The sequence below is a fragment of the Aquarana catesbeiana genome, linkage group LG04 (genome assembly GCF_042186555.1).
Source record: "Aquarana catesbeiana isolate 2022-GZ linkage group LG04, ASM4218655v1, whole genome shotgun sequence".
In the NCBI taxonomy this organism is placed as follows: domain Eukaryota; kingdom Metazoa; phylum Chordata; class Amphibia; order Anura; family Ranidae; genus Aquarana; species Aquarana catesbeiana.
In genome coordinates, this window is record NC_133327.1 from 361,581,078 (window position 1) to 361,605,053 (window position 23,976).

The window sequence follows — 23,976 nt, forward strand, 5'->3', positions numbered from 1 at the left end:
ACATTAGATACAGTGCCTACAGAAGGAGGAGGTGGAAAAGGAGAAAATGTACAGGTCACATGCATTGGGAGGATGGAGATTAGGGAGTTAATGTGCAGATGTACCAGATATGGGAGGAAGAGCTGATATACAGGTCACTGAAGAAATTGTATGGTGAGCAAGGAGATCAGATGTATGGAGGGGACAAAAAAAAACACTATTTGGATCTGCTGTTGTTGTGATCTGTACAGTAATCAGGAACTAATTAATCACTTATTTATTAGTTCCTCTTTACTTCATTGTGAGAGAAAGGGGAGGGTTCAATTGGTCTTTCTATGACCAATCACAGAGAGACCAAAGTACAGTGTCACAGGCATCAAGTTCATTAAATGCCTGACAGTTATTTCTGCAGTGGCGTTAAAAAAAATGCTGCAGAATTAAGCATCCACCACTTTGCTGTTTTGTGACGAACAGCAGTAAATGGTTAACCTCTTAAGAAATTGTTTAACTTTGAATGATGGCCATCAGAAATTTCAGTACATTTTTCTTTATATGAGGTTTTCTGTTACGTAAAAGACAGCGAGGAACCTGCACTGTGTGTGCTTGGAAACTTCTCACATACATAACCAGGCAAGTTCAGATTATTGGATTATTAACAAAAGACATTGTGGTGGCCTGGAGAAATATAACTGATAAAGTGACGTGGCAAGTAGGTTGAGCTCTCTGTATCCATCTCAGGATTTCAATTTTAGCTTTGTCTGAAACATACAGTACTTCAAAGTTCCTGAACATTTTTTATGGTTTTTCTTTTTATCCACCATTATTAAAAACTTTTTTTTATTTAAAGCAACCTGTACATTTAATAAACAAGAGTAAATAAACCTGAAACCGTTTCCAGAACCAGACACCGGTGCAGTAGGTAGATTGCTTCAGGGTAACTGTTAAATTGTGCTAACAAACAGTGCCACATTATTATCGCCCTTGACATGCTTTGATTTGGGAACTGAAAGAACTATGCTATACATAGTCTTTGTTTATTCACCAGTACGCCCATAAAAACGGCCACTCCAAGCTAATGTGTTCATACCAATTATCCCCTCAATTTATTACGACTTAAGCTTGGTACCACTGCTCTTTTCAATTAAAAGACTCTTCGCGACTGCAGACACAGCCTTTTTATATGATTTGCGATCTTTGGTGTAACCATTAATAGTCTGCTGTGAGAAAAAAAAATGACACGAAGCGAAAACATCTCAGCACAGTGTTAATGTATAAAAAGTTTATAAAATACTTTTATTACAGCAAGCTGATTTGTACAAAAATACATCTCAGATTATCTGCACAACGAATGTATAAACAATTCAGAGCAAAGTAGAACAACGATCGTACAAACATAAAACAAGATTGCTCTTTTTTTCTGACCAGTTGTAAAATTAAAACAGATGAACAGTTTAAAAAGTTATGGGGGGGACAAAAAAAAAAACGAGAAAATAATTAAAACATTTATAAACTGAAATAAAGTTACGTTATTGGTAGTGGTACAGAATGACAACAAAACAACTCACTTTTACAGCTTATAAACACTAAAATGTTAAAACCACAGGGGAAAAAAAATACAATTACAGTTTTTACAAGATAATGTTTGTAAACGTTACTACTCTGCACAATCATCCTTCCTCCATAAATGAATCATAATAAAAATAATTTATAAAAGCAATTTCTTGCAGTAATTAAACAGATCACACAAACTAAACATACACATGAAAAGATAAAGTGTCTTGTTTTTCAATCAGAACAGCATGATGCGCCAGGGAGAACTGGCTATGTTTTTTTCCCTTGCTTTTCAAATCACACATCCACACAAACAACACTTAATCTTGGAGAAAATAGGTACTTTACAAAGCTTTGAAAGTCAGCCCTGCCCGTGGGCAGTATCAAGCCTGTTTTCCTCTTGACAGTTTTCTAAATTGGTTCTGCCACTCTGAATTGCACATCAGTAGTCAGATGAGTTTTTCTTTCTTCATTATGCCATTGTATAGCCATAGCTTCCACAGTGCAATGCCACAAGAAGCCTGTCCTTTAGGATTTCCTTGCTTGGGTATTCAGGCAACTTAAGCATATTGATGCTGTAACAGAAACGAACAAGACAAAAAAAAAAAAGAATACATATCAAATCAAAGCCTGTAGATTAAAAAAAAAAAAAAAAAATCCCCAAGGGAGAGGACACAAATGACATTATGTGATGCCATCTGTAACACAAAGGGCTACATATACACAATAAAGTACCAAAACAGAATATTTAATAAACAGAAGCATGTAAAGTTCATAAATCCTTAGCAGCCAGCCATAATTAATGCTTCACTGATGCAACAACTTAATCCTGATAGATTTGTATTAACGACTACATTATGTACATGTCATTGCACTTTGCACTGCATTGTTAAATGTACACTTTTTTTTAATTTGCTGGCCACTTGTGACTACATAATGAAATGATATTGAAGTGGGAGAGCAAAGAGCAGTCATGAGATTCCGAAGTTGTATGTATGTATTACAGTCTATTCTACACTGTGCTGTTTTTTACGAGATGCATAAAACCAGCAGTTGTCTAAATTCTGAAGGAATGAAAAAGAAAAAAAGAGAATTGCTACCACACAGGAAAACCAGACCTTTCTCCTTTCCTGCACCATCCACAGATTTAAGCCTTTGTCTGGCTGCAGCACTGCATCAACATAGAAATGATGAAACAGACAGTGGGCTCAACTGGAGGCAACCTTTTTTCCTGAACAACTTAAGTACCAGCCTGTATATACTCTTTCATTACTTGGCCATTTTTCAATTTTCAGTGCAGTGATAGTTTGTATGACAATTAAAAAAAAAAAAAGAAGACCAAAATCTAGAAAAAAAAAAAAAACACTTGACATTCTGACTGCCTATTGTATTTGCATTTCTTGGGGCCCTAAAATGTACAAACATCCCCAAAGTTAGTTGGTTTCACATACAACATATACAGTGCAGCACTCAGAATGCAGGGGTCTGAACTTTGTAATGCACAGAACAGCTTGTAGATTTCAGTAGCCAGAAAATAGCCCCCCCTTTGGTGACGGTCAGTGGTGAGTGTCTCATTAAATTTTGGTAATCAATGGTTTGTGCACCCTTACATGTTGATGATCAGAGGTGAGTGCCCCATAGTGGTTGGTAAGCAGTTGGATTCCCCCCGCCCCCCATTTCATTGGTTGTCAATGTAACCCTTTTAACCACTTGCCACCCGCCCACAGTATATTTACTGCAAGCGGGCAGCAGCTGCAGGCACTGCAGTGTTCTAATACATAGCGGCGCACTAGCGCGCCCCCTGGGGCACGCAGCGGCACAAGCCCATGACTGCTGTGTTCGATCACAGATCACAACAGTAAGCAAGCTGTCATGATTAAAAGCCATTAATGGCAGTTAAATTGTTTTGCTTATAACAGTGATCATCGCTGTTATAAGAAATAACAGTGTAAAAATAAATAACTTCCTGATCACTACCCTGCGTAATCACTATGATGATGCTGAACTACTCTGACAGTATGTAAAAAAAAAATATCTTAAAAAAAAAAAAAATCACCATCACATCAGTCATACAAATGTACTACACTGGTGACAGTATGTAAAATATTTTATTTAATTTCTTCATTTTCAAAAAAATTATGACCAAAAAAATTACAACTTCAAAAAACTTGCTATACTGCTTAATACCTTGGACTGCCTAAGTTACAAAAAAGGGGTAATTTGGGGAGTATTTGTACTGTCCTGGCATTTTAGGGTCTCAAAAAATGATAGGCCATCAGTACATCAAGGTTGATCAATTTTCAAATGTATACAGTGGGTATAGACAAGAATCACATTAATAGACTTCAGTACAACAAGCCTTTAGGATTTTTTTCATGCAATCACTGTTGGTGATCTTGATTCCCTGTGATCAAGTTGGAAGTAAGAGTTAAGTTAGGGGCGTGACTACACGGCAACTGAATCTTGACGCTGAGAGTGTTATCTGTGAGTGCGAGCGAGGAGGGGTTGGAGATGTAGCAGGCACCCGGCATGTAACTAACAAATCAATGGCGATTTGTATTTATTTGTGATGTAAGCGCATTACTTTTTCATTAAAATTGTTACCCAAGAGATTTTTACACTATTGGAAGCTTTGTGTTGATTTTATCTCTACATGTGGAAAGAGCTGTCATCCATTTGAATCTGAGGCGATCAGAGCGGAGATTGGGTTGATCATCTACATAAAGTTTAAAGTGATTTAATCATACATGTGACTGAAATCTACAATCTGGTGAGCCTCATTCTATAAAGGGTGTAAATTGGCACTTGTGCACTTTGGTGACGGATCATTGCACCATTTTCAAAATTGTTTCTTTTTTGAATATTTGAATATATTTATGACGGACAATTAATTTTGATTTTACTATAAACGCTTTTGAATAATTTTTGTTTTTCTTTTGCGCTACTGTTATAATGTAGTGTCAATCTACACAGTTTTTCACCCTTTGTTTTATTATTTGCATTTTAAGTAGAAGCACGTATATTTATATTTATAATTGTTTACATTCAGCTCAATAGCACAGTGCTTATATGAGTAATCACTGTTGGTGGCTATAGCCGCAAGCAGCGATCATTGTATTCTGACAGCTGGGAAACCTAAATCTAGACCATAGGGTTAAAGCACCACCTACAGGAGTAGGACACTAGAAGAGAAGGCAGAAAAGAACACAGCACTGCCTATAGGCAGTCCTAGCTGGTATAAAATGCCTGTTTGGTTATAGGCAATCCAGTTAGTCACAAAGCAGTGTCAGAAGTATAAACTCCAATAGAGGGGTGGGCGCTGTGTCTGAACTCTCGTCTTACGTTCATTGACAGACACAGCTCTTCTGAATATAGACCATAGGGATGTCCCAAAGCAGTGCCTCAACGAGGGGTAGGCAATTTAGAAAAAAATAACTGAAGCAACCAGGCAAACATGCCAACCACCCAAACCATCTCCTAAAAAAAGCAAACAAGGAACCAGCCAGCAACCTGCAACCAGAACAAACATTGGAAGATGCAAACACATCAACTGTGTAAAATGTGAAAGTATAAACAGATGACCAGGCATCCAAAATGAGACACGGATGACAGAGAGCACAGGAGGCACTAATCACCAAAGTGGAATGTGCCATAATGGAGAAGGGAGGAGCCCACCCTGTAATAGGGTACGCCTGAACAAGTGCCTGTCAGATCCAGCAGGAAATCATGGCAGATGAGGCCACCAGACTGTCTCTAAGGCCATCCATAGGAGAATCCGACCTCCGCAGGAGGCCGCAGTGGATGGATACATACGAACTACCTTGGCCCTATTCAATAAGAGCAACGCAACCATGAACACAAGGAAGGCAGGACAATGTCCTCAGGTAGATGAAAATCAGACACCACCTTTGGTAGAAAGGAGGGGCACAGCCAAAGAAACCACCTTAGGCTTGTGTAGAACCAAATAGGGAGACTCACAAGAGAAGGCCTGCCAGCTCAGACACCTGCCACACAGAAGCAGTGGCGATCAAGAAGGCAACTTTTTACAAAAAAATGTAAGTAGGGAAATATGCCGAATACTCCCCAAAGGAAGGCTTTTGTAGAAGCGAAAGAACCAATGCAAGCCCAACAGTGATAACAGGGAGCACAAGGGGGGCGCCAGACACCCAGCCCCTTGAAGAAAGGTGTGAAGCCAAGGGACCCTGAATAAAAAACAAAAAAAAGAAAACAGACGAGGACAGAAACTTGACCCGCAATGGCACTCAAAGCGCGTTTTTGTGCAATGCCCTGTCGAAGAAAGGCCAACACCTGAGCCACCGAAAGGGACCAGGATGGACATCCAGAGCCTCGCAACAGGCAATACGAGCCTTCCAGGTGCAAAGAAACATCTCCCAACAGGCGAACAGAGGTAATCTGCCCGTCAATTCTCGGCGTCGGGAATACGGATGGTGGAGACAGCCAAAATATGTGACCTCGCCCACCACAAGAAGCAAATGCTGTCTGGGATGATCCCTAAGTGAGGGAGTTTTGGAAGGATAAAAATGGAAGCTTAGAGAGAGAAAGACTCTCCATCTTGAATGATCAGCATCTGAGAAGTTTCTGCCTTCTTGAACTATATCCATCCACCTTAAGGGTTCTCTTGATCCAGCCTCATCATTCGATCCGCCTCTTCCTCATCTTCAGCTCATCCAGATCCTCCAACTTGATTTTCATCTATCACCATCCATCTGCAGCCATTTTGAGGCTACCACCATCTTCCATCTGAGGGTATTTAACAGTGTGCTTTTATCTAGATGATTTTTTCAAAATTTAAACCCCGATTGCGACAGATTTTGTTGGTTTCTCCTAGGGATTAGATAATTACATTTTTGCTGTATTGGCACAACTTAAAAACAGACTCCACACCTTAATCCAACTGCAGCAAAATAATAGGTATAGTCTGTCTTATTGTCTCTATATGTGGTAATTGAATTAACTCATTTAGTTCCCCCAGTATATATACAGTGAGGAAAATAATTATTTGATCCGCTGCAGATTTTGCTGCAGATTTTGCAAGTTTGCCCACTTACAAAGAAATGAAGGGTCTATAATTTTTATCATAGGTGTATTTAAAATGATAGAGACAGAATATCAACCAAAAATCCAGAAAAAAAACACATGATACAAATGTTATAAATTGAGTTGCAGTTAAGTGAGTAAAATAAGTATTTGATACCCAAGCAAAAGATGACTTAATACTTGGTGGAGAAACCCTTGTTTGAAAGCACAGAGGTAAGACGTTTCTTGTAGTAGGTTACCAGGTTTGCACACCATCTTAGGAAGGCTTTTAGCCACTCTTCTCTAAATTTTTAAGGTTTTTTGGCTATCGCTTGGCTACTTAAAGTTTCAGCTCCCTCCATAAATTTTCTATAGGATTAGGGTCAGGAGACTGGCTAGGCCACTCCTAAATGTGCTTCTTCTAGAGCCACTCTTGTTGCTTGGTGGTATGTTTTGGGCCATTGTCATGCTGGAAGACCCTTTCATGGCCCATCTTCGGAAGAAGGTTCTCATCCAAGATTTTACAATACATGACCCCTTCCATTGGCCCCTCAATGAGGAAAAGTCAGCCGTTACCTCTAGCAGAGAAACAGCCCCAAAACATCCACATCTGTGCTTGACTGTAGGAATGGTGTTCTTAGGGTCACAGTCTGCATCTCTCTTCCTCCAAACACAGCAAGCCGAGTTAATGCCAAAGTTGTCTTCTTCTCACCAAGCTTCTTGCTGATGGTCTTGTAGCCGATTCCAGCCTTGTGCAGATGGACAATCTTGTCCTGATGTCGTTTGACAGCTCTTGGCCATGATAGTGAGGTCTGAATGGAAGAAAAAGATTCTGTGGACAGGTGTCTTTTATACACATAATGAGTTATCGTTAGGAGCACCTTCTTAAATTGACAGGACTAATCTGTGTACCACATGAGCACTTACTGTAGCCAGTCTGTGGGAGGCAGAATTATTGTTGGTTGGTAGGGGATGAAATACTTATTGTACTCAATGAACTTCAACTCAATTTAGTACATTTGTATCATGTGTTTTTTCTGGATTTTTGGTTGATATTCTGGTCTCTATCATTTAAAATACACCTATGATAACAATTTAGACCCTTCATTTCTTTGTAAGTGGGCAAATTTACAAAATGTGCAGGGGATCAAATAAATATTTTCCCCATTGTAGGTTTTAGCTGTATATATTAAGGGAGTTTGTTGTTGAATATAAAATCAGTGTCTGTGTTATACTGTGTTATCAGTCTTACTGCTATGTGTGTTGTTAGTGACTTAATTGTAAAATAAATCTTTACTTATATCCTCGTAGTCCATACTTTTACACAATTTTATTGTGCTTAAAAGAATATCTGCATACAGCAGAGAATTTCAGGGAATAATTAATTGGTCAGCGTAATTATTGTTAATTATTTCTTTTTAGATTGGAGGCACTGTCAAATATCGATCAATTAAACAATCGATATTGCTGACTTAATCGTTCAAATGTTCTGACAGATATAATTTAGAAAAACAGACATAAGAGGCAAGGTCAACAAAAAAAAAATTAAAAAAATTGAACGTTATATTCTCCATGTACTTATATTTAAAGTTTTACGTATTCATGGTTAAGTGTATATGATTTTTCTTATTTTAAGTTTCGTTATTTAACACATTATTGGAAGCCTGGCTCTTCCTCTAGAGCTGTCTTCCTGACATGTTAAAACTGAAAAACCTAGTATACTGTGAGGTTATTTACTAAAGACAAATAGACTGTGCACCTTGCAAGTGCAGTTGAACTCTGCAAGTGTAGCTGCTCCAGAGCTTAGTAAATTAGGCAAAGCTTCACTTTACAATGAATACCCAATCACATGCAAGGAAAATTAAAAAACAGCATTTTTGCTCGCAAATGATTGGATGATGGAAGTCAGCAGAGCTTCCTTTCATTTACTAAGCTCTGGAACAACTGCACTTCCAAAGCGCAGTCTATTTGCCTTTAGTAAATTGACCGCTATGTGTGTGAAATTAGTAGAAATGGGAAAAAAACAGCTGAAAAAGCCAAAACCCTACATTTGAGCAACCCTAGAGAGTGGTAAGGTGATACAAATATTTATGAGAATAAGGTGCCTTTGAATAGAGACATCAAGAAGGGCTCAAAAGTGTAAACATCCAGTTAAGCTCATGCAGTTTGGGATCCATTTGTTATTCTCCTAGAAGTCAACTGCAAGTTCCTGGTTTCATAAGCAGTAAAAGTCAAAAGTGCATGCATACAGTATCACTGCATACACTGAAACCTATTTGATTGGATGTTACACACTTGGCAAAAAGAACATACTTTATAACACAACAGAATTTATCTTTATAACTTACCATGTGCTAGAAGTTGGCAACAAATTTGATGTATAGGACACAGCAGCAATAGTGAAATTTTGCAGCCCACTTCCTCCCATAATGTATGCAAAGCCACCATGAGGTACTCTGGAACTAAACATACAAATTAAGGCTTATTAGATATGTAATAACCTCATATGTTGCAATAACAGTAACACATAGATTGTTGAGAAAAAAAAAAGTCCAGTATAGCGATTTGAAAGAAGGCTAACCAGTAGAAAACCTTTGCACCAGATATGTGCAAACCCTCAATCAGTGCAAATATCTTTCGGAAGAAATCAATGAAATCCATAACTCCTGTGTGCTTCTCCGTTTTTCATAATAACTCACCAGAAAGATGTGACCTTTAATAATAAAAAGGTCATTAGCACTTGTATAGGCAGCCCCAGATGGTCCTCTCCTATGTCCTTAAAGTGGTTCTCAGATAACCCCCCAACACTATCACACAAGGGGATGACTAGCGGCCTAAGATGTGCATGTTTCCCAATGAGGCTGTGTAGAGAAGGGTGTGCCAATTTCCTCCACTCAGGTGTCAGATAACACCGGGTTCTCTGCCATCTGGAAGCTGAAAAATACCATCCAAACTGGGTATTTCTGGGAGCTTTGGAAAAGGGCTGCAGCTAAAAGGTACAGCTAATAAATTGTTTATCACCTGAGAAACAGAAAGTTGAAAAATAGCAGTATTTATTTTTTTATGAAAGCTTTCTGCTTTCATAACTATAATATGGTTTCATTTATTCCAATATTATTCAAGTTGTTATGATTGAATAGAAAACTAGGCCCCTAATAATCCAATACCACTAATCCAACATACTTCACAGAGCATAAAGAAGAATCACATACCATTATGGTTTGTTGGTCTGGGAATATGGAGACTTAAGCTTCGCACACACGATCGGATTTTCGGCAGGGAATTGTGTGATGACAGACTGTCTAAAATCCGACCGTTAGTAAGCTCCATCAGACAATTTTTGCACAACTTTCGACCAACAAATGTTGGATGGTAGGCCAGTAAATTTTTGGTGAACAGCGGTCTGTTGTCAGATTTTGATATCATCTGTACACAAGTCTGTCACACAAAAGTCCAAAGTACAAACACGCATGCTCACCAAACACGACATTAGCAGATGGTGCCCAAAGAGTTATGCTCAAGAGCTGAAATTCCATGCAGTACTTCACTACGTTCATGTTTGTTGGCTGACAATTGTGTGCCGTTAGTGTGCAAGAAAAGTTCCTGCCACACATCCTTTGAACTAAAGTCTGACGCTCTGTTGGCCAACAATCGGATCATGTGTAAAAGCACTTCCTGGACACTGTATGAGCAAGCCAGTCTGTACTGCGTAACCAAAAGACACAAATGGATTAAAACCCCCGAGACCTACATCAGATCTCACGTGAGGATTGTAGAAATATATTATGTGATTTATGTCGCTTTCCCATTGCTGAGATGATGTTATGTTGAGCAAATAGATCCCAAACATGTTACGCTTTGAAATTAAAATGTTTACACAGGAGGTAAAACGGTAGAATTATTATTCTCGCTCCAAAATCTGCAGCGATAACTCACATGTGTGGTGTGGTCATCGCTTACAAATGCGTTTGGGACATACACACACACACACACACACACACACACACACACATACATACATACATACATACATATATATATATATATATATATATATATATATATATATATATATATATATATATATACACACACACACACACACACACACACACACACACACATATATACACGTTCGCATTAGCACATGAACACGGGGGAATGGGGGGCTTTACATGGTTTTTTATTATTTATTTTTTTATTTAAAACTTTTAATTTTAACTGTCCCTTAAAAAAAATTGTAATCATCTTTATTGCCATCATAAGGGATAAACAACATCCCTTGTGATAGCATGGGCCATGACAGGTCCTCTGTATGGAGAGATCTTGGGTCTAATAGACCCTAGAGCTCTCCTCTGGCCTCCATTTACAGCACCTGTTCTGTGCCATGATAAAATATGTCTCCCATGTGCATGCACGGGAGTGACATCATCCCAGTCTGACCATTCAAACAGCTTAACATAGCGAACATGGAAGGACGATTAGGAGAAGATGGAAGCACTCAAGCACTGATAGCGCAATGCTATGGGTTATTCTTTGACAGGAAAGTGTCACAATGTGCTCGAATGGGGGGCATACTTGCACAGTTTGGCATAAACCTGCAGGAGACAGGTATATAAAAAAAATGTTAGCAGAGTTGAATACGGCTTTAACCACTTACATACTGCAGGCTGTCCTATCACGTCCTTGGCTTTCATTGGAGACATCTGAATGATGCCTGCAGCTACAGGCATCATTCAGATATTGTTTTTAGAGCTGGCGATTCTGAGCACAATAAGAGCGATCATATCGTTCTCAGCGGTGACTGGAGGGGACACCCCCCTCCTGCTATCCCCCGGTGCTTCTCCGGGCTCTCCCGTGCGATCGGGGACCCAAAGAACAAATTGGCCAGCACCGGATAAGAGGCATAGGGATTTCCGAGGGACAGATGGTCCCCGGCAATCTCTATGATCCTCAGAGGCCCAGGGGCAACTTTATGACGTCACGTCCGGGCTGCACAAGTAAACAAAGCCGAGATCTAAGCTAGAAAAGCATCAGATCGTCAATTTTTTTTTATTTTGATCTGATGCTTTCCAGCCTGGAGGAGAGATGTGGGGTCTTATAGACCCCACATCTATCCATAAAGAGGACCTATCACACACAGTTCCTATTACAAGGGATGTTTACATTCCTTGTAATAGGAACCAAAGTGATCAAGAAAAAAAAAAGCAATAATTCTAGCACTGGACCTCCTCTAACTCTAAACAGGTAACCTGTAAACAATTTTTAATAATCGACTATGGAGATTTTTAAGTACCGACGTTTGGCGCCCCACCGCGAGTGTGGGCAAGTTTTTTTATTTTTTGTTTTATTCATAAAAAAAAAAAGAAAAAAAAAATTGCATTTGAAACATTACCGCGCAAATACCGTGTGACATAAAAAAGTTGCAATGACGGCCATTTTATTCCCTAGGGCGTCTGCTAAAAAAACATATATTGTTTGGGGGTTGTGAGTAATTTTCTAGCAAAAAAACTATGATTTTTACATGTAGGAGGGAAGTGTCAGAATTTGTGCAGTATGGAAGTGGTTAATATTCCATGTACAAATTCATAGCAACATTATTTTAAACCAAATATTATATTATATATATATATATATATATATATATATATATATATATATATATATATATATATATATATATATATATATACACACACACACAAACACAAAATGCAATTGAAAAATGAAATTCTTAATTTAAACTAAATAACATTGCTAAACCAATTAGCATAAGTCAGTAAAGCAAAGCTAAAAGGGTGTATGCACCTCCAAGAGAAGCTACAGAGAAACAAGCAGGAAAAATGCGAACAAGTGCCAGGGTTACAAGGCAGGAAAGGGGGAGATGTGACTAGTTTTGGATGAGAGTCTAACAAAGACTTTCATTTATCTATATTCGTAACACTATACTGCTTCCTAAACAATATAGCCATCAGAATTCGAGCCATTATTACTCCGAAGCAAGCGTACAGCGGGAGACAAAGACATCTGAGACATTCAGGAATCATAAAAGCTACAATCATAAATGTATTTGTTTTACCAGATCCATTGAATTAATTTTATGGTCCGCAGCCAGGGGAAAGAATGTTTGATTTTTTTTTTTTTTTTTTTGCTGAAGTGGTACTAAAGGTATACTCAGCCGGAGATGAGATTGTAATGAATAAACTGCACAGGAAAGACTGCGAAGCAGAGGAAGAAGGCATATTTCTTTCTTTTTAAAAACACCTCTAATGATCAGGGAGCAAGAACTGACTTTTCATTCTGCTGAAGCGTTTGATCTATAATGAATGGCAGAACTGTTCTTTATTTATTTCCATCAACAATACTAACATTTTTTTACACAAGCCAATAAATAAACCCCTTTAAAATTGGAGTGTGTTAAGTTTACAGAATAACTCTTAAATCCTTGTATACAACAGATTCTTGAAATGACAGTAAGTCGCAGAATTTATCTAGATGCTATTTGAAAGGAAAAATGAATAAATGGTTTTTACAGTACCAGTTATATTATTTTATGATAATGACAGCATAAACAACATAGGTGGCAGCAACTAAAGTGTTTTATTACTCACCTGCCTGTAACAAACTGGAGAAGCAAAACCCTCTCTTCTTGGGTTAGTTCCTGGACAACCTCCCAGAACCACTGAAAATAAACCACAAAGGACTGTAAAAAATGACTTCTCTGAAAAGCACTTTGATATATAATTCTAAGATAAACCCTGGTATACGTTTAAGCAGTTTTTAGATCTGAAGTACATCTATGGGCTCATTCACACAGGCGTCAAAAATGCATTTGGATTTTTACAGCATATAGCTTTGTGCGCTTATAAACATGCACAAAAAAAAAAAAGTAAGACACAGTTGCGTCTGGGGCTGTACATAAGGGTACTTACGCTGTGTTTTTTTTTTTTTACGCAGGATTTCTGTTAGCTCTGCCAGCAAGAACCATGAATGCTTAAAATATGCATCTGCCCATGTCAATAAGCTCTGAACTGGATGTAATTAGGTTTGCTACAAAGCCGTGTATAATAAATCAACTGCCTTTTCATTTTAGAAAAAATATAAACTTTCTTCCTATTTTTGCATTCCAGTGTTACGAAGTTGCTGCAGAGATTAACATCTACATGCACTTGTTTCTGCAATGGTTGCTTGTTATTAGGGTGAGCTTCCTAATGAGAACAAAGACCGAACCAGACTTTGTAATATGCTGGTGCAGCCATTTTTAGGATCCCACAGAAGCATATGGCAGGATCACCAAAAACATGAAACCACAATGTTAATGTTTTTTCTTTTTTTTCCTCTTTTTGTATATATGTTAAAAATACTGGATGAGATTTTAGTGAAGATCTACTTTTATATTAAACATTAGTATTGGATTATAATATGCAGCACATCATAATTTTCTGAAAGTGCCAAAAATTCCAATTCCTCCTTCTTGCAACCATTATTCATTTTGAAGATAAAACTTCCCAGAATTCCAATCCCCTGTTCCTGCAAAAGGCTAACTGTTTGTCCAGAAGTCTGCACAGCTGGGAATTGAAATTAGAAATTCCTAGCTTTAACCTTACATTTACTGCACTTGGCATTCCATCTTTTTTGAAGACTGCATGTCTACCTAAAGCTGGCTTTAGACCGTGGCAATATCTTGTCTCGCAATTTTTTTCGGGTTAGTTTATTCCCTGAACAGAAAAGTTGCATTCACACAAGTGTTCACACAAGTAAACCCATCCGTAAAACAGCTTAATTTTCGGCACGTGCCAGAAAACACTCCTATTGGTTGTGCTCTCAACCAAACTGTCAAACCATCCAATGGCTGGTGTCATAACTGATCACATGTGCAGCATCATGGCAGTTGTAGATTAAATAGAGGCAAGATGGCAGCTTCCTTGGCTGAAAATGATAGGGGGGTTTACTTACACTTTAAGTAGAGGAAAATTATTATTATTAGACAGGATTTATATAGCGCCGACAGTTTACGCAGTGCTTTACAACATGAGGGCAGACAGTACAATTACAATACAATTCAATACAGGAGGAATCAGAGGGCCCTGCTCGTTAGAGCTTACAATCTAGGAGAATCTACTGTTCAGGGAAAGATCTTGTGGTGGAGGGGAGCTCCCTCCATGTATAACAGTTGTTTGCAGCCCCCTGGGGCTGAAAAATAGAAAGTAGATCACTATATGAACAGGCCTTTTTCCCTAATGTCTACAAACACCATTGGGTGTGATGGGATGCATTTTCCTTATTAAAAAAAAAACAAACAAAAAGAAAGCATGATAATGTGAAAATAGACAGAAGCTCCTACTTAGCACTTTAACTTAATATCTAAAAGAAATAGCAGGTAATTATCTGCAGCAACAGATGACAAATCATGGCTATAACACATAACAACAACTAGTTATGTTTCAGTATTTACAGTGTGTGTCTTTTTTATAACTCAGGACAGCACCCATCAGCAAACCACAATTCTCTCTGCTAAACAATGATACAACATATTGTTACATAGTGTTACAACATATCAACCTATTCCTATAAGTCACAGGCAAGCCTTCGCTATACATTTTTTTTTTAATACAGAATGAAAACTACCAGGGCAGAAAGCAGTGACAGTATGATGATATTACAGGCTACAATTGTATTTTAGGTAACCATGGCTTGAGTAACTGAACTACACATTAGAACTCGTCAGTCACTAAAATGGTGGCTTATGAATTCTTAATTTCTATATATGAGGTACACGTTAAGACTCATGAAAAATGAATTGTGCCCAAAATATTCAAACTCTGCTTCATATCCAGGGGGTGGGCAAGCTTTCACTGTAGCAGTGTCAAAAGAAAGGCATGCTTTTACAAATGATTCTGTGGACACAGTTGTGTCTACAGTTTTTCCACAGCGATAAACATGTCCCTTGAACACAATTAGGATACCTTTAGAGCCAACTCACACCAGCCGCTGCATTACAATGCAGTGACTAGCGTATCAGCCTCCGCACAGTGCAAGGCAGTGGACTATCTCATACTGCACTGAAAAAAGTACATACATGTTCCATTGCACACACCACTGTAAAGCAGTCACGTGAACCAGGCACATAGGAGACAAGGCATTTTGCCTTGCGATGGTACAGCACTAGAATAGCTGCCCAACACAGTCTCACTGCACCTGATGTGACTAGACCTGGATATCCTTTTAGAGGTGTAAGACAAGAAGATTTAAAAAGATGCTCACTTCACTGAACTACGGAATAGTATTTGTCAGAAAAGTGTAGATGTGCTTTAACCCTTTAGCTGCCAAATCCATTTTTGCTTTTTTCGCACTTGCTTAGAAAAACTTTTAAGCTTGAAGATTACCCCAAACCAGCAAAATGTGATATGATCTAGCCACTCCCCCCCACCTATAACTGGCCTTTGCAGCAAGGAGCATTGGAGGGCAACATATGTCAAAAAAGGCCAAGGAAAATTCCAAGATCTACTTACCAACCAAATTGACCTGTCTAACACTATGCGTTAAAAACCAGGAGTTTAGTATGCACACATTTGCAAATACATGGGTAAGCTACAGGCCCCAGCAAGGCACCCCTTTACCTGTAGTCCCTAAGTCTGACTTTTAAGAGGCTCCACAAGTGGAAACACATGCATTCTGATTTATAGATAGAGGGCAGATGGGCTGGAGGGAGCCCACCCCTCCTTAAAAGGTATAGGGGCACACTGATCACCCAGCATATAACACTATGGCTGCAAAGGTGTCAGTGCGTTGCCCGACCAATATATTACCAGTACAAAAAGTTAGCCACTGCCCCCACTTATAACTGGCCTTTGCAGCAAGGAGCATTGAAAGGGCAACATATGTCAAAGAGAAAAAAATGGTGATAGTTCAAAAATTTTTTATTACACAATATTAGCGAAACGGTTTATCAAATACATTTTTCAGAAAAAAAGATACACAAAAATTTTAGGGCACAAAAACACAACATATTTCCAATCTAAAAGATGAGGCTGAGCCAAATAAACAATATATCCAACATGCAAAGCCTTAAAATTGTGTGTGCCCGTGAAATGGTAACAAACTTCGGTTCCTTCTAATTATCCGTAGCCGACACTTTAAAAGCCCCAACAGGTCATCAGTTTAGAGTCAACTGTAAAGTCATTGCTCTCACTCTGGTGTGCATGACAATATTTAACATATGCAGTGCAATCAATGTTTTTGTACGTAAGTGGGGTGCCCAATTTTTTTTTAACATTATTTAACACACATGGGACTAAAATTCCCTAGGTGATGCTATTTTGTTGTGACAGATTCTCTGATATATCACCTATCCTCTATTGAAGCCAATGGAACATGAACAGGGGTAAGACCATGCTAATGAAGCACAGATCGTGACTGTACCAGGAGGTATACAGAAGCGATCAAGTGGCTTTACAGCTGCCCGATCGCTTCTACCTGACAGTAGACTTATCAGATTTACACACATTCTCGACTGCTATAGAAGCCAGTAGTGTGTGTAAAAGCCTCCCTACTGACAACATATACCATAGGTCTGTGGCAACAAAAGAGTTACTACTCCTCCATAGAGACGCGTGTGTTTATTTTTACTTTTTAAATCAATGCGACCCAGAAAAAGTGATGACATTCAGCAAGTCTCAAAGAGGTCAACACTCTGAAATGATCTGCATACATGTTCCTGATGACCTCTGAAACCCTGGATCAGGATACTAAACAGCCCACTACCATCTTCAGAAGGACCAGTGGCTGCCTATATATCTCAGCAGAGGCTACCTTTAAAGCTCAATAGACATTCACTTAAATAGCTCAGATGATTAACATGGTTGTAAACCCTTAAAAATACCCAGTGAAGTGACTAGCCTCAGATGATACACAGAGATGAAACAAAGCCTCAAGTAAGCTGTACCTGTTTATCTGCAGTCATTTGTCCTGTACAGCCTTCTACAACAGTGAGATAACCAGAGTTAGACTTACGTAAAGAGATACGTGGATCTGATCTAAAACGGCCTACAAACTCACTTTGAACTAGCTGGTCTTTGATGGATTTTGTTCTACGGAAGGTGATTGTTGGATATTCTGAAATGTGGGGACTCAGGGTAGGATCGATCATAAGTATGTGCTAATGCCTTTCCAATGTCTTCCTAATTAATTTATGTTGGTTGTTGTATTTTGTTATAACCCGAATTGTTGGAGGTTTAAAATTAGTTCTATTATTTGTAGAGAACAAGAGGCTACTCCTGGATTGGCCATTTGCACGCCTAAAGGCTTTTTTGAGGCATGTTTGCGAATACCCTCGATTTAGAAGTCTTATCTTTAAGAGGTTTGCTTCTGTAAGGAAATAGGTCTCTGTCGAACAATTTCTACTCAGCCTCAAATACCGGCTATAGGGGATAGATTGCATAAGGGGTTGAGGGTGTGCACTACATGCATGTAGGATGGTATTCCCTGCAGTCGGATTTCTGAATAGACCACTGGAGAGAGTACCATCCATAGTCTTTGAGATTCTGACATCCAAAAACGTAATCATATCTTTACTAAAGGACATGGTAAAATTCACATTGAAATGGTTTTTGTTAATAGCCAACATGAATGTATTGAGCATGTCCACAGATCACTCCCAGATGATAAAGATGTCATCAATGTAGCGAAACCATGTTGTAATGTGGCTCATTAATGTAGACAAATCTTCTTTACCTAGGAGGGAGTGCTCCCACTCCCCTAGGTACAGGTTGGCATAGGTTGGGGCACAGCAAGTCCCCATCGCTACCCCCTACACCTGGAGGAAGTGGGAGCCATCAAAGGAAAAACTATTGTGTGATGGAATAAATTCTACTGATGAAATAATAAATTGCCAAATTTTCCAGTCATCCTTATGGGATTGTGATAGTATGCGTTTTATCACCGTGACTCCTAGAGGGTGAGGAATCGAGCTATAGGGTGCCTCGACATCTACAGCCACAAGTGAGGTTTCCGGGTTAAGGTGAATACCTTCTAAATTTTTCAGTAGGTGCATTGTATCCTTAATGTAGGAAGGAAGGTTCATGACAGACTCTCACGTCCAGCTGGTGGAATTCCTTTGTCCTGTGGAATTTTGACACCACCTTAGGCAAAAACCCCGGGTCTGTATGCAATACCAGTCTGCCTTCAAAAATTTGCAGGAAAGGCTCCTTAATGGAAAGTGCCTGCAGTTCGCTAATGCATCTGGCTGTGGAGATGGCCACTAAAAAGACAGTTTTGAGCGTGACCCATTTTAAGGACAGCTCTTCCTTTTTCAACCATTTTATCCAACCTTGCAATACTGTCGACAGGTCCCATTTTGGCAGAATTTTGAATGGAACGGGCCTAATCCTGGCTAACCCCTTAAAGAACCTACTAACTAGCGCGTCTAATGCCAGGGGTTGCTCCAAAAAAAAACAGATAAGGCCGATACATGAACTTTCAATGTACTAATTGCCAGTCCTTGGTCCACGCCATCTTGTAAAAACTCCAATACGGCTGGAATATCTGCAGACACCTTCTTGATGTCTAGCCATGAACAGAAAACGTTCCAAATTCAACATAAATTGCTTGGGTTACTTTCTTTCTACTGGAAATAATTGTATTTACCACCCTGACTGAGAGCCCCTTAGACCTCAGGAGGGTTTCCTCAGACACCAAGCTGACAATTTTAGGCTCTGTATATTTGGCAAAAGGACTGGGCCCTGGAGCAGCAGATCCTCCCTCTCGGGCAGCATGAGGGGAGGCTCTCCTGCCAGGCACAGCAGTGTGGAAAACCAAGGCCTCTTTGGCCAATAAGGGACCACCACAATCAATGTGGTGCGCTCCTGAACAAACTTTCTCAGGACCAGGGGTATAAGTTTGAACGGGGGAAGGCGTAGCATAGGTGAAATGCCCACTTCTGGACCAAGGCGTCTATCCCCTTGGCACTTCTCTTTCCAGCGAGAAGTACACTGGAACCTTGGCATTTGACTTGTTGGCGAACAAGTCCACCTCTGGAAGGCCCAATTTCTCTGCCACTACCTGGAAGACTTCCCTGTTTAGTGACCATTCTGACTCGTACACTTGGTGTCGGCTGAGAAAGTCCATCAGAGGATTGTCCACTCCCTTTAAACGGATGGTGGATATTGACCTCAGGTTCCTCTCGGCCCAAGAAAAGATGGTGCTCTCCAGTCTGATTAAGGACGGACACCGTGTCCCCCCCCTTGTTTATTTAAAGACTGCTACCACACTGACCGAGAAGACTTGTACGTGGTGACTTTTCAGCTCTTTGGCAAATGCCCTTAGCGCTTACCAGATTGCTTGCAACTCCCTCCAGTTGGCTGATCTTTGGGACTATGTTTTCTCCAAGTGCCCTTGGGCTACTCTTGACCCCCAGTGGGCCCCCCCGCCCCAGGCATTGGTGTCCGTGGTGATAGAGACGGACACCGGAAGAGACCATAGTAGACCCTGCACAAGGGTCTCTTTGTCCCTCCACCACCAGAGACCTCTTGGTCTTTGGAGATGGGCGGAAGGTCGTGTCCAGCAATTCCTGTGCCCTGTCTCAGCTGCTCAGGATATTGGCCTGGAGACACCTGAAATGGGCCCTTGCCCATGGCACTGCTGGGATTGTTGCTGCCAGAAAACCTAGACCAGACATGGCTGAATGAATAGAAATTGCCAGATTGTTCTGAAAAAAGGCTGCTGTCGCCTTTACCTCTTCTACTTTCTCCTCTGTGAGATAGATCTTCTGCATCACCGAGTTCACCAAGAACCCCAAGTACTATAAGGCCCGTGTCGGGGTTAGGTTCGATTTCTCCCTGTTTATCAACCACCCCAGCTTTTCCAGAAAGGAAATGGCCACCTGCAGATCTCCTTGTAATTGGAGCACGGAGGGTGCAAAAAAAAATCGGTTTGTCTAAGTAAGGGATGACTGAGATTCCTTTCAGTCTCAGGGGGGCCAGTGCCTCCGCCAGGATTTACATAAAAATCCTGGGGGATGACTTCAGTTCGAATGGCAGGGTCCCGAATTGGACATATCGGACCTGCTTTCCCCACTTGATTGCCACCCTCAAAAACTTTTGGCGATTCTTTGTGGATCGGGACGTGTAAATAAACGTCCCTCAGATTGAGGAAGGCCATGAAACATTCTGGGGAAAGAATTGACTTCACTGCAACGATTGTTTCCATCCGAAATTTCTTGTAGATCACCCATTTGTTCAGTGACTTCAAGTTCAGTATTAGGCGGAATTTGCCTAATGGTTTCCTTACCACGAAAACACGAGTAGAAACTGTGGTTTATTTCTCGCTGTGGCATTGGAATTACAACCCGCTGGTCTATCAAGTCGCCAATTTGTGACAAAGCAGTCGTCTTCTGAGGATCCTTGCGGGCAGAGTGCCCTTGAACTGGATTTGATGGCCTTCTCTGATTATCCTCAGTATAAATGCATTTGGGGTAGTGTTTTCCAACTGTGGGAGGAACTGCCCCAATCTCCCTCCCACGGGAGCCAAGTCATTGGGATTTGGTGGTTTTCTTAGGAGAGGAAAACAGGACACCTTTCTGCTTCCCCCCTTCCCCACTGTTTCTTAGGAGGTTGACCCTTTAGGGGTCTGCCCCTGTGACAGCCCTGGTCTTTGAGGGCGAAAAAAACATTTCCCTGGGGCTTTCTTATTTTTAATAGGAAAAGCCTTCTTCTTGTTGACAGTACGGTCTACAAGTTTTTCTAGATCTTGTGCAAACAAGAGGTCTGCTTCAAATGGGATGCCACACAGCCTAACTTTTGAGGCCAGGTTCCCCCGACCAGGAATTTAACCATAAAGCCCTGCAAGAGCAATTTACTAGGGCAGCAATCTTTGCCGATAGCTTGACCAACTCTGCAGACACGTCTGCCATATAACCTGCTGCCTTGTGCAGCATGGGTAAGGAATCTAGAATTTCCTTCCTGGTGGTCCCACTTTCCAAATAGCCTTGTAACTGGCCCAGCCAGTCCTCCAAATTACGAGCTACTATCGTTGAAGGAGACAGGGAAGGAGAGCTCCCATCCAGCCTCCTCTTCCGGAGGAGGAAACAAAAATACTGGGGAAGATGAACAGAAGCCTGCCTTTATGGATTTAAATTTTGGGTTTCCTGCCTCTGGAGGTTGAGCCCATCTCTCTAGTGCTGTCCTGGACAGACAACTAGAGAAAAAAAGGATTTTTCACAGAAGCACAAAGCAGGGAGCTAAAGTCACACACGCACAGCTCAGTGAAGAGAGTTCCGAGAGCTGATTGCAGGGAAGGGACACAACCCATTCCACACAGCACATAGGAATGATGCAGGGCTTAGCATACCAATCACAGACTGTGTGTTGAAGCTCCCTCCCCCTTCACCCTTTTATTTCTTGTCAGAATTGAGTCATGCAGATACAGGCAAAATACAGCAAAGAGAAATTACACTCAGTGCTCTGGATTGAGACAACTACACTCTATAGGGATATGCTTTGGTCATATTTTATGTCTGAGGTTTACATCCACTTTAATGCAGAGTTATAGGAGATCTTTGGTTACAGCATACACTTTAATTTTTTTATAACATCAGCATTGTAATAACAATACAAACAATCTTTATTTTTGACAGTCCAATATGAGCTTACTTGAAAAATCTCCTTTCATGTTCTGCCTGTCTGCTGGCCATATCTTTACACAACTTCCTAGATGCTCTGCAGCCTCTCCTCTGTTTACTTTTAATTTGTAATGACTACATATCTCATGATATCTTGCTACCTGTATGCAGTGATTCCTGTACTGACTCCGCCTCCGGAAACTCCTTCCCTAAGCACTTCTGTAGTTCAGAAGACAGGCTTCGTGAAATGTGTGACACAGCAGCGCCAACCTACAGGGTATAGTGACTACGTGTCAAAGAATTCAAGTAAATGTGTGGGGATCTTCACGAAGTAATTTACAAACTTCAAGATCATTCAGATTAATAGGAGTAGGCTAGAAATACAATGTGGAAATTAACATATGGTTTCACATAATCTTTAAATGGTTGTATCTGTGTGTGCATGTAGATTTTGGATTGCCACATACTGTATATTGTCCTCAGCACAATTCTGAATTTCAACTTTAGCTAAACGTCTTTAGCTAACCGTATATAGTCAAATCTGTTAAATTGTTACCCATGTCTAATCTTCATACATATAGGAACCTTTAGAAGGAAAATGTTATGCATTTCAATAAAAAAAAAAATTCTTGGTTCTCCAGCAGTATGATTCAAGTGTTTACTGCGATACTTGCTAGGACCTGCACTGTAAACTATTGGTATGCATAAGGATTTGGTTCCTGTGTACCGTGACTAGTAATCTACACATCAGCAAACATATTTGTTTAAAAATGTTCTTTTCACTCAAGTATGAAGAAATTCTGCTTATTAAATCTAAATCCATATATATTCAGTTGCATGACTATGCATATCTTATTAAAGTACTCTACCTGAATTACTGGATCATCTCTCTCATAGCCGCTGGTATATTCAGTGTTCTTCATCCAGTCATTCACATCAATTTCAGGCATGCCAGACAGAAGAAGCTCCTTTAATGACAAAAATTGACAGTATGTTGCTTGGCATGTATACTTCCTGTTTTGAAACGTATCCTTTTTAAACAAGGCAATGGTGACAGAGTCACAGCGGCTTGCGTTCCTAAGATATAATTAAAAACACAGCAAAGCGGTGCAAAGACTTGTCTTGAACAGTGAATGCACTACAGGAGTGCATCATTAGCAGCACTGTCAAAACAAATGACAGACACGGCAATAAGGAAATCTGCTGTCTCTAGCTCCATATGGAAGTTTCCAGCTCCAGTACCACCATTTCTTCCAGAAATAAAAAGCTGAGCATATGTATTACACATATCTCGCACATATACAATTCTTTAAATGTAGAGACAAACAATGATTTGCATTTATATTTTCAGTGGAACACAATACTTTCATAAAACAAGTAACATTCACTCAGCTAAATGACAAGGTTTCTACCGGCTGCAAATTGCTGAGCACCACTAGTGACCCAAAAAAAAAAAAGCTTACGGGTGCAGAACTTAACATAGCATGCTTGCTTACTTAATAATTCAAATGTCTCATTCTTAAAATAAACACCTGGCTCTACAGTTACACGTTCTGAACTCTAAAGGAGTAAAGACCAGAGATAATCTGTCCCTGTGCTTCATAACATACATGGCACAACCTCTGATTTGAACAGAAAAGGATTCTGTGTACTCGAAAACAGAGCTGAGAATATAAAAGCAATATGACCACATATTTTTCAGAGTGCACTATTCTTCATTCTTTTTTTTGCTGTCTGCGTCTCACTGAGGAGATTTTCCCCTCTATTTGACAATTTGACCACGGTTTACCAAG

The 23,976-nt window shown here is 39.9% G+C and overlaps 1 protein-coding gene across 3 annotated transcripts in view; it reads right to left on the reverse strand.

The window, feature by feature from the left end:
- Positions 1-1,243: 1,243 nt before the first annotated feature.
- HACE1 (HECT domain and ankyrin repeat containing E3 ubiquitin protein ligase 1) overlaps positions 1,244-23,976 on the reverse strand; it is a 160,367-nt gene continuing 137,634 nt past the window's right edge. For all 3 annotated transcript variants that reach the window (XM_073627003.1, XM_073627002.1, XM_073627004.1), the window contains 4 exons: positions 23,053-23,151; positions 13,179-13,249; positions 8,916-9,029; positions 1,244-2,105 (listed from right to left, as the gene is read on the reverse strand). In XM_073627003.1, coding sequence (XP_073483104.1) covers positions 2,003-2,105; positions 8,916-9,029; positions 13,179-13,249; positions 23,053-23,151 — 387 coding nt within the window. In that variant the 3' untranslated portion in view covers positions 1,244-2,002. The remainder of the gene's footprint in view (positions 2,106-8,915; positions 9,030-13,178; positions 13,250-23,052; positions 23,152-23,976) is intronic.